Source organism: Dufourea novaeangliae, unplaced genomic scaffold, assembly GCF_001272555.1.
Source record: "Dufourea novaeangliae isolate 0120121106 unplaced genomic scaffold, ASM127255v1 scaffold101, whole genome shotgun sequence".
Taxonomy (NCBI): Eukaryota; Metazoa; Arthropoda; class Insecta; order Hymenoptera; family Halictidae; genus Dufourea; species Dufourea novaeangliae.
The window spans coordinates 2,911,572-2,923,292 of NW_015373989.1; the positions used below are offsets into that span (position 1 = coordinate 2,911,572).

General features: G+C 43.5%; 1 protein-coding gene across 1 annotated transcript; it reads left to right on the forward strand.

Moving 5' to 3' along the window:
* Positions 1–662: 662 nt before the first annotated feature.
* Positions 663–1,700, forward strand: LOC107187656 (cell wall protein DAN4-like). Its single transcript, XM_015575799.1, has 2 exons — positions 663–785; positions 882–1,700. The coding sequence occupies exons 1-2, from the start codon at positions 663–665 to the stop codon at positions 1,698–1,700; spliced, it is 942 nt and encodes a 313-aa protein (XP_015431285.1).
* The last annotated feature ends 10,021 nt before the right edge of the window (positions 1,701–11,721 follow it).

Below are 11,721 nucleotides of genomic sequence, written 5' to 3' on the forward strand. Positions count from 1 at the left end.
TTAAGGTCACCTTCAGCTTTGTATAGATAGACCTACGATTTTTTACACCCATCTTTTAGCGAATACTGAGACGAATTCGACAAGTATTATAACAAATAATTTTTTTCTTCTGAACCAAAGAAACGTTAAGAAAATATAATTTACTTTAATTAAAACGATGCTCCAAATGGTGTCCATGAGCAACAATACACTCGCGTCAACGGTTAAGAAACGACTGCTTAGTTCTATTTATGACGTCTGCACTGATGGTTGGGTGAGCAAAAAAATTGTCGATCAAACAGATAGCAGTATAATTATCTAAGTTGATCAAGTTTCATGGTCTACGCTATATATTCCTAAGATTAATTTCACCACGGTTCCATAGAACCAGAAAGAAAAGATATCGACATTGCGAGCATCGACTGCATTATTGTATTATTCACCTTCGCGAGCTACATGGAAAAATTCAAGACAAATGCCGTTACATAAATCGTTGTCACGGTCCGATGATAGACATCTTCGAGGGGGAACATGGTCCGTCGACTCTTCGGCGAATCGTCCGCGACGATTGATAAGGAGGAGCTATAAATGATATACCGTGATCACATGGATGGTAGATCATCAGTGGCGCGAGTACACGCGAGACATTACCCGGTTCAGAGAGCTCGACCACACCTGCCAAGATGCGCAACGTGATTCTTTTGGTTACGTGTCTGTCACTGGTCGCCTGCGCATGGGCGAACAATCTAGTCATCGGAGAACGAGAACTCGGTGACAGAGTAATTGTGAACCGTGTGATATTTAAGGTAAGGGCATGCGCATTGGCGTAATTTCGATCGGTTAATATAATTGCTAGGATCATATCTTGTTGTGTTATCCGGGCCAATTTATTTCGTTTTCAGCCAAAAATAATAGGAAGACCACAGATCGCGATGTGCAACGCATGGGCTCCACCCGGTACCCAAATATCGTTGATCAGCGTGACAACTCCACGACCGTTGACAGTGAGCATCAGAGTCGAGAGTGGTGGCCTTGAAGCAAACCATGTTCTCGTCAAGGCAATTGGATTACCCAGCTGGCCGATTGCGATAAAGTGTATCATCCTTGTTGCTCCCTCGAAAACCACCACGGGGCAGCCGACAACACCGAAGACCACTACTCCAAAGACGACGACTCCAAAAACAACCACCCCAGAAACAACGACTCCGGAAACTACTACTCCAAAAACAACCACCCCAGAAACAACGACTCCGGAAACTACTACGCCGAAAACAACCATCCCAGAAACAACGATTCCGGAAACTACTACGCCGAAAACTAGTAGTACTGGATCAACGACTACACCGAATCCAACTGGAACTACTCCTACATGGCCAACGACAGGCAGCAGTACTGAATCAACGAGTACACCGAATCCAACTGGAACTACTCCTACACGGCCAACGACAGGCAGCAGTACTGGATCAACGAGTACACCGAATCCAACTGGAACTACTCCTACATGGCCAACGACAGGCAGCAGTACTGAATCAACGAGTACATGGGAACCAACTGAAACTTCTCCTACATCGCCAACGACAGGCAGCAGTACTGGATCAACGAGTACACCGAATCCAACTGGAACTACTCCTACATGGCCAACGACAGGCAGCAGTACTGAATCAACGAGTACATGGGATCCAACTGGAACTACACCTACATGGACAACACTAACAGACTGAATCAACGAATGCACCGCAATGATGCATTACTATGATAGGTTATTACCTATGATATAATACTAGGTAGATACCAATGATGAAATCAGGGCGTATTTACTCATACCTAATCAACGACTATTAACGAGTGATCTTTTAAAAGGTGTATCATTTAAACTAGCCAAATCCATTTCACGAGTCTCAGTCTAGTACGCTTATGTACGAGTGCATTTGTGTTCTCGGATATAATTATAGGAGGCCTGGTAAAAGTGTTCGAATACGATTTAACGAACTACGCCGAGTCTTAACGTTCGATTAAACGTGGGATGTATCCACCTTCTGTGTTTAATTGTACCTGACGCGATACTGTTTGTTTAATAAATAATTGCTCTACATATCGCAACACGTCTGAGCCTTTAAATGCAAAATTCCTGTACCCCATTCTCCTCCCTACTCTCCGACAAGCCAACGTTGTTCGCGCCATCGTTATCAAACGCGGTGACATAAACGGAATATCGAAATGCGTCGTAACAGTCCCCTCCGCTTCACCCTACCTCCCGAAACCAGGAATTCTCGTCAGGGAACGTGTCTTCTAATCCCGAACAAGCGGGAGAAACGCCTCTAACAATCTGTCAGCAGCCCGGGCTTCCGTTCTACCGACACAACCGACGGGAATAAATTAAAATTCCGGCGAGTAGTTAAACTCCCGGTGAAGCAGCCGAGGCACCGAGCGAACAACATCGTCCCCGCTCGTCGCTTACGTATTTTCAGGTACCATTGGTTCCGTGACGGGAAGGTAAAGGTTTGGCGGGAGACGGGGTAGGTGGAGGTATGTAATTCAGACGGCGCTTGAAAATTCTAAGCACAGACGTTTCGCTGCTAACGCGTTTCCAGGAAATGCTCCCCGGGGGCGATGGTTTTTAGGGCTGCATCGCACGTAGGCCACCACGGTTACTTGATTCGCTTCATCATCCGCAACCGACTTAGAACCGTCTTCTAGTTCCTCTACTGTCCGTTCCTTCTTTCTCGTTTTCTCCAACCGTGATACCACTGCCTCTCACTTTTTCGTTGGTGTACACGCGCGCTCGTGAAAATTGTACTCCAATTTGGTAAAATCCGATTTGTATGGATGGTCCGGATAGCGATATCGAGGACTGGATATCGAGTGCCGGCACCCGTGGAATTTTTATGGCATTTACGTTCGGAGGAGAATCAAGTGGCGTTTCGCATCCGCCTCTTTGAAAAATTAATTCCACCCGTCCCGCTGATCAGCCGGGGCCTTCGTTAAATATTTCAACGAAAACGGAAACGATCAGCGCGGCCCCGCCCGACGCGTCCGTCCGGTAATCGTTCGGATCCGTTCGACTGGAAAATATAAAATACTCGTTCCCATCGTCCTGTTGGAAACGAAGTCGCGCCGTTTCGACGTCTTCCCGGCGACGGCTTCGGTTAATCGAAGTAATTACCGTTGAATGGGGAATACTGATGTCAAACAGTGGAACAACTTTCGTCGGGCGTTGACTTCGATATTCCATCGTTGGCACTATTTCCAATACTTTTCCTCCTTTATACATCCGATTGCGTTCATTTAGTTATTACGAATAAACACAGGCGGGACGTTCGAACCGTCGTGATCGACAAACGGAAATTGTTACCTGGACGACGAGACATTACGTAATCAGCTGTAACGAACGATAAACGCGGGGTTGATTTTGTTCGATAACGAGGTGAACGAATTACACAATTACGAACGAGAATTGAATTTATCTAGTGAATCTGCGTCATACGTGTGTATCTGTGATATGTGACCGATGATCTAACGATAGCCATCGGTTTTAATTGTAATCGTTATCTTTAAATGTACGACGATATCGTCACTTAGTTGATTGATTTAATGAAACAATTAAGGTCCCAAGCATATTTCCTATGTATATACTGGGTGTTTAAAAAATCCATTATAATATTTATATGGTATATAGAACGTACTGTAACGAGTAAGAAAACTTTAGTAAAGATAGGTCGAATAGTCAATCGTTTGGATATAAACATTTTTTCATGTTAGTAACATGATTGATTAACCGTTGGCTTTCCGATATTTACAAGTGTTCCACGTGTCTTCCTACGTACCATATAAATATTGAATGGCGTTTTTTCTTGAACATCCTCTATAAATACGGGTATACACAGATAAACTGGGATCCAGGAGCAACGCGGTTTACGCTCAAAGGAATCCTAGCACCGCAAACCGAACGGATGTCGCGAAGCGATTCACGGGGACAAAGGAACGAAGGTTTCGGTGTTGTTTGTCCACGGAACTGGGGCCCGCTGGAAAAAAAAAAAACAAGATTACCGAGGATACATCGCATCGGTCGTGGAAATTCATTTAACCGTGGAACGTTCTCGGTACATGAACACTTTTATTTCCCGGTGGTGCGAGGACGTAAAATTAAAAAGAGTCCTTCACGGATTCCTAGCGGTTCCTGTAGGCGATCGAGCCCTCGGCCTCGACCTCGTTTCCGCTCGATCATCTATTCCGAGGCGATCTCTTCAGTATCTTTCGTTCCTTTTTTCTTTCTCTCTTCTTCTACTTCTTCCCTCGTCCTCCATCCATACCGGTAGGTATGTACTCGAAGCGGCGAAAAATCGTGTAAAAGGGCGATGCCCTTCGCCGCGACGACTACCAGCAACAAGTGAGAGCCGAAGAGTTATTGGACCCAAAAGCCTGTAATAATAGCCGCGCCCTTCCCCTCTCCCTTTTCCACCGCTTCTGCCGAGAGCGGAATCGAATGCCTCTCCACCCTCGCTTTATTCCGGTGCATCTCGATGAGAGAAAGTCAATACGGGGCGGAGAACCAGCTGGCCGACCGGAAAATCGGCCGAGCGTCGCGTCGTGTCTTTGTGCGAAACGCGGACGTGGCTCCGGCGATTACAATAATATTTTCTTTTTTTTTTTTTTCATCCCTCTCCCGTCATCCGAGGAAGGTTTTTCCAGGAGTTCCGATAACGGTCGACGCGCAATACGAAGGGAACGTTCGGCCACGTCGATGAACGGCGGATTTTTCATCGTAACGAGAGGAGTTCAATACGATCGTTGCGATGATTATCCGGGATGGATTGAAGCTGTTTGCACGGGAGCATCGTTGGTTCTTGGTATCTCGAAGTTCTTTACATGAGAATACGAAACATTTTATTTATTTAATTTATTTGCTAGATTAAATTAAATTTTCTTAGATGCTGGTTACGATTCGTGGAAGATATTGTATTTAGGATGGGTCATTCCAGGTTTGGTTCGTGTACGAATATTTAATATCAATTCTTTCTATTAGTTAGAAGACACTAAGATGAAGGTAGTACAGTAAATTATGGATGAATGTTTGGAGGCTCCTTGGCGCTGATTGTTCAAATGTCATCCCCACCACTGGGAGCTCCTTGTGGACCCAGTCATGCGCCCAGTGGTGGGGATGACGTCTGAACACTTCGTGCTGAAGAGCCTTCGAACACTCATCGATGGTTTACTCTATTCCCTTTCTATAACTGTACTTTGTCCATTTCGTTATAATCACATCGAGACATCCCAACTGTATCATGACTTAGTATTACTACCATAGATGCAGATTATTCTACATTATCTTACATTAAATTATTTAATATTTATTTAATTTATTTACTGCATCTTTTTGGTACCTTGTGCAAAAAAATTTGTTCTCAGAAAATCAAGAACCAAATAGCCATTTCAAGACTATTTAAAACATTAAAGAAAAATGTTGTTACCTATAAACCATGTGTTTGCTAGGGATAAATAACAAACTAATAGTCACAGTAACACCGTTTTTCTAATACTTGGATGTCATTTAAAGAAGTTCCGTACTGTCGATAGTAAAGGAATGTTTCAAATATTGTCACTAAAGAATATGTAAGTCGTGTACTTTTCGTTTTGAAAATTCTTCCATAATATAAGAGAAGAGCATAATCTTCTGGTTCTTCGACTTACGGCCACATTCATAATCAACGGTTACAAATAGAAAAGAAAACAATTGTCAATGGTTATCGCCGACTTCCTGACTGTGGTCTATGTCAGTTGCAGGATTCTGCTCGGACGACCAACGGGATCGTAATTTCAAACGCGTTCTTCACTTTTTTATCGTTCCCGGTGATCCGTCTTTATGCTTCCGTTATGCGTCGAACGCGCCCCGCGTCGGCTCGGCTCGTATTGTGAGCATATTTGTAATGCATTAGCATGCCCGCCACGGAACTTTTATCGACGCCATATACCCGGAGTTATTTCCTCCGTGGATGCAGTCTATCGGCTGGATCGCATGTAAAACAGGGCTCCGCCGTTTCGCCGCGATTCATCTTTTTCACGCCCAGGCCTCCCATCCCCCAACCCCTCTCGGTGGCTTGTAATTTTTCTGGAGGACGGAAGTTTTCGTGTATCTGATCGCGCCGTTGTCTTGTGATTCCCGTCGAGAATCGGAAGCTCGGTCTCCCTTGTACCACGACAGAAAAAAAAAAAGAGGGAACATTCGGTGAGTGTACTTTTTCAATCTTTTTACCGATCGACGTGACGATCGGAGCCGTTCGACGAATCGACGAAATTGATTTCCCGAAGCCGGACACGACGATTCATCTGAACTGTAGATTTATGTATACATACTGTCTGTGTTTCAACGCCCTCGACTTTTAACGACAGAACTAGGAAATTGTTAATTTTATGATTGTTTACACACGTAATGCAATCGCGATTCAGGATGTACTGTGATTAAAAGGTATTTTGCAGACAACCGTTTGCAATGCTATTTCAGGTTGTTGAAACTGATTCTATTTTCGGAGTTTATATCTATATTATTTTATTTTAACAATACTTATTCATGAAGGTACGTAAAAAGGTATATTTTCCATTTAGAGAAACTATGGCGACCTTCATATGACCTCTACGTGTCCACCTGTCAAAAAATTCACATGAAATTGTATGCTCCTGGATACCATGAAAGTTTCGTTTGACACATTTTATTATCTGTAACAGCCAAGATATTCAGGTGGCCTGTTTTAGGTGCCTCACCCTCTATAAATGAAGATGTTTCTTAAATTATCGATTTGTACATCTTCAACAAGCTGACCCCTTTATCAACGCGACAGAAATAAAAACACGTTCATCTTCAGTAGTTCAATTGTTAATACTTCTCGTATCTTTAACACTAGAACTACCAAGCCAGTCAAAATTACTGGTCAATACATTCTTACAACGACGATTAAAATGTTATAACAATACATTTTCTCAGATCTTTTGTAACTTTTATTACGACATGACATCAAAGAAATTAGTTAATCTATAAGTTAGCAAATTTTCAAAAATTTGCCATATTTATCAATCGATCAAAAAAGACATGCGTTTATCGTTGGTAGTTCTAGTGTTAAAATATATTCAAAATATGCTCCTAATTTTGCTTTGCAAAGAAATGAATGAATTCAAATTTTTCCATTGAAAACAACTGCCCGGTAATTATTACGAGAGAGAATGATTCCTACAATCGTAATCTCTCCGAGGACTTTTTGCAAGCTGGTGAAGAGGGAACGTGTCAAAAAGCGGCGAAGCAATCTAATCGTCCGGGAACTCTCACAAAACGATTCCGTCGATCACACTTTATCGCGCGTCCGGTAGGAGAGATCGACGGGAGCAAAAAACACCGGGTCCGACGAGTAGTACTACAGAGAATTTCCACGGGGTTTTTCGAAGTGACTCGCGCGGCGACTTTTTGCCACGTTTCCGCGAGAACCAGGCGCGCTATAACCGTTCGACCGAAAAATTTTAATTATTACCGTGGAGTCGGACTCCCGCGAGTTCGTGCTCGTCCCGTCGTGTCGGATGTTAACGATAAAATTATAGGAAACGATGTTCGTGGCCCGTGCGATTAATTACCGTGCTCTTGGTTCCCTCAGCGACCGAGGGAAAATGTCAGGTCTCGACGATAAAGCGACATTACCCCATTTCATAAAATTACGAAATATGGTCCAAAAATGTTGTCCAATTCTTCCACGATTTAATTTACTCCCGTTAGTCATAAACATAAGGAAAAGTATATTTTAAATCTACAGTAATGTCTCGATGAGTGCGACAGACTCGGCTTCGGAGCATTATTCGTGGAAAGGTGGTAAGGTTTTCAGCCCTTCGTAAATTTACTTCTGGTTACACTATTTTGATCGGTCCTAGAAGCCCCCCGGTAAATCCTCGATGACTGGCAGATGTCCCCAGGTGTAACGCTGAATTTTCACTGAGGTTCAGCACCGTGATAGAGCTCAGAATTGTTAAACCAAAAATATTTGTTCCAGTTACATTAAATTACGAAATATTTAATGTTCAGTGTCGAGGGAGTCTTCGACCATTCACCGAGGATTTACTGTACGAGGCAAAGCAGCGAGTGGGTTAATTGTCGCATCTCTCGGCTGCGATTTTCTCGTAGCAGAAACTCATTTTTTTCCCCAATAATTCTCGATCGTCTCACGAAACTATAGGAAACGATATCGGCTGAAGCTAGGAGTGAATCTCACGTTGGCCTCGCCCCGTCGAACAAGGCGAGGCGACGCGATAACATTGTTCGGACGGCCTCCGATTCAATGAATCGACTCGAGCGCGACGGCGTCTATTAAAAATCTAGCCGTCCGAGTTTTTCGTCGCCGCGTCGCTGGGTATTCGATGTAAATGCGCGAGGCGACAACGGGCGGCTCGATAAAATATTAAGAACCGCCGCGGCAGCGCTGCAGAGGAGCAAAAAGCAGGATCGAAGCCACGGGGGCTTTCCTCGGGAACGGGAGACCCTATTCAAAGTCCCCAGCCTTTCTTACGTTCCTTCAGCCGCGGGAATGGTATTCGCGATCGGTTTACCAATTCCGTCCCTTTAACGGCATAAATCTCGTCTAATAAACGTGCACGGGAATCCGGATACGGCGCAGGCAGGCAGGCAGGCAGGCGTGTGCACCATTTATCATTCAAAGTCTTCGTTTTGCCGTATCAGAGTCATCTGAATCAGCGGAAGAGTGCCTGAGCCATGGCTCCCGGGTACATACACGGGCTGAGATTGGATCGGGGGTTTTGTCGCTGCGTGGATAAACTGTAACCAGGTGTGAATTAGCTGACGAGGACGTTGACGGTGAAAAGGAGGCCCGGAGAGTTTCCGTGTGAATACCTATTCTACGACGGAAAACTCCTCTGCTGGCCCTGGGGGAAGTGGTTGAAGACTGATGTGATTCGGTATTGAGTGTGTGTACGTGCAGAGTAGATGTGATAATGGTGTATAAGCACTTGTAGGACCCAGAGAGGATTTATGAATTTGTTTTGTTAATTAAATTAGCGTCACTTGTAGTTGGTCGAGCAAGTACCTCTAACGTATTGATTGTAATCAACACTCGACCAGAGGGGAATCTGACTCGAGACTTGGTTGGCATTAATGTGTTCTATATTAGTACTGTAGTGTGTCATTCGACCCCCCTGATGAAGCTAGGAAAATACACAAGGACACGGTTTACAACCGAAAACCGGAACGGTAATAACTGTACGATGTTTATAGACTGCGGATTTTATGCATTTATAGACTATAGAACTCTATGAAATACAATTAAAGACAAACCGAGAGATGCAATGAGTTTTCAAATTTTATTCTGGACCCAATAAAATGCTTTAGAACAGAAAGAAATTCCTCCTTTCCTGTATGAATTATTATAGAAAACGTTGAAGTTTTCACTATCTATTAATTAATGTACAATCTTATTACCCTGTTCGACGATGTGACTCCTATTAGCGTACAGTGTAGCACCTGTCAGAGTCATCTGATAGCAGAAAACAAGAAACTTTCTTAAGCATAAACAGTTAACATTGGAACTGAACCAAGTTCAAAGAAGAAACATGAAAAACCGACAAAGTTATAGCGCTTTAAACAAAATATACTTATATATCAATGAAAAAAATGTTAGAAATAAGAATTACAAAGTCCCAATTACAAAAACGGTCGATCATGACAGAACGTTTGCGTAAAAAGTGTCCAGCCTCTAACCGAGTAAACTCTCATCTCCAACAGTCAGACGGAAAATGAAATTTCACAAAAAGAAAACCTGCTTCCCGATTCAACATCACGGAATTCCTCGTGTTCTCAGCTCCTAGCCCCCCCCCCCCGCCGATGACGTATCGCGACCAGGCGCGTAAACCGTGGAAGTTGGCTCGTGCCTCGTACTATAAACGCAGGGGACACAACCACGCTCGATCACCGTCGTATTTCAGGGGGCATGCAGCCGTGCGACAGCCAGTATGCAAAACGCGTGCATGCTCGTAAGCGTGAAATTACACGGCGTACGAGCCCCGGGTCGTCGCAAGCGAAACAGCAACGAACGGGTGAACGAGGGAAATGGCGCGAGGGGAGGGCGATGCAACGGGGGCTGGTCGCGATCGAGCTGAAAACCCTTACTTTAGAATTCGGTAAATGGACCCACCGAGAGCGCAATTAGCGTAATAAAGTGGCCACGACGCGACCAGGGAATCGCGTGTTCCACGCATGCTGAGCCTGACTCGCCAATGGGACTCTACGAGGCAGATAGATCTTCAGAATGAACCTTAACACTTTAAGGGAGGAGCCTGGCGTAAACGGGCTAAGAATGAACGAATTTTGGGGAATTTATTGTGAAGGAATTGTTAAAGCTATTGCTTTGAAAGTTAGTAGAAAGAAATTTATTTTTCCTAGAGAGTCCTCCCAAATATCGTCTGGATTGTTCCACACGATTATTGTCCAGGCGTTATCCCCACCACGGGGGGAGGCTGTGTAACCTTTTAAGCGCATACTTTGTTGCCCCTCCGTTTTTGTTGCCGAGGCTCGGGCTTCGAGCAAGAAACGAATTTATGACGGTCTGAAGCATTACTCCCTATGTGATTATTGTCCCGGCGCGGACTCGAGTTCGGGACAATAATTGAGAAGAGTCTGTATATTAAAAACCATGAACGAAATTCTTTCGGTCGGAAATTTTAATAGAAGAAATTCGAAAATATCCTCATTCATTGGATCATCAAAATAGACTTCAAAAATTTAGGAATTAAGGACAATATTTCGAGTCTAATTTCTGGAATAGTAAATAAAAACTAAGTAATTTGAAAAAACTATTAAATACTTGTATACACCGATAAGAAAATCTTTGCTTATTATGAAGTGTGAAGATAAGTTTAACTTCTACTTCGTTAAAGAAAATTGCAGAATGGCAACGATCGATTTCGTTCGAAGGAATAATGTCGACTGTCGAACACCAGGTCAGTCTCTATATGACAAACAATTGGGCGTGACTGCTAGCAATCGCTGCCAGACGCGACGGCTAGCAGTCCTATTGAAATCACACCTTTACCTCGCCACGTGTCTAGGTTCACCAGTTAGTTAAATTATTAACGATGTCGCAGGACTAGTGCTCCCGAACGAGTGTGCCTAGACGGTTGATTGAAGTTCCCAGTAACTAGATTTGTGTGTTTACGGGAGGCCAGGGGTGCGAGAGTAGCGTGACTATGTCGTAATTTCGTGAAACGTTGATTGCCGACTTGTATTCTTGACGACAGTCTGACTGGTGCTCCGTTATGGATTCCACGCTCTCGTGGAAGTATTTGCGCGCGGGGAAGACGAAGTCTCAAGTTCCGTAGAATCGGATAGAAGTGGAGGTGGTCTAAATAAGAGCTAGCTCCGATTTACTGCAGGACTTATTGCCAAACCTTGTTGAAGATTTTTAAGACAAAATACTTCAACGTACATGTAAAACATGTATGCTTTATGATACGAAGTTAAGAACAGCTTCATGTTATTATTCAGTCGTAGTTTCACACTGTTTCCTCTGGAATGAAGCATGTAACATGACCCTATAACTTTCAACTAGCCCATATTTTGACCCTAATTGTTTTTATTCATTGCCATTTTTCTGAAACTTCTATATCAATAATTTATAGTAGTATAGTATGCACCAATATTAGAATATTTTATTTCTATGGCTTTTGAATATTCAAAAATGTATGAAAAGTGTTATAGGTGGC

Excerpts from the sequence above, each read along its gene's own strand:
- LOC107187656 (XM_015575799.1), top strand. The coding sequence starts at position 663 with ATGCGCAACGTGATTCTTTTGGTTACGTGTCTGTCACTGGTCGCCTGC. Across the intron at positions 786-881 it reads TGAACCGTGTGATATTTAAG|CCAAAAATAATAGGAAGACC; the intron begins GTAAGGGCATGC and ends TTTCGTTTTCAG.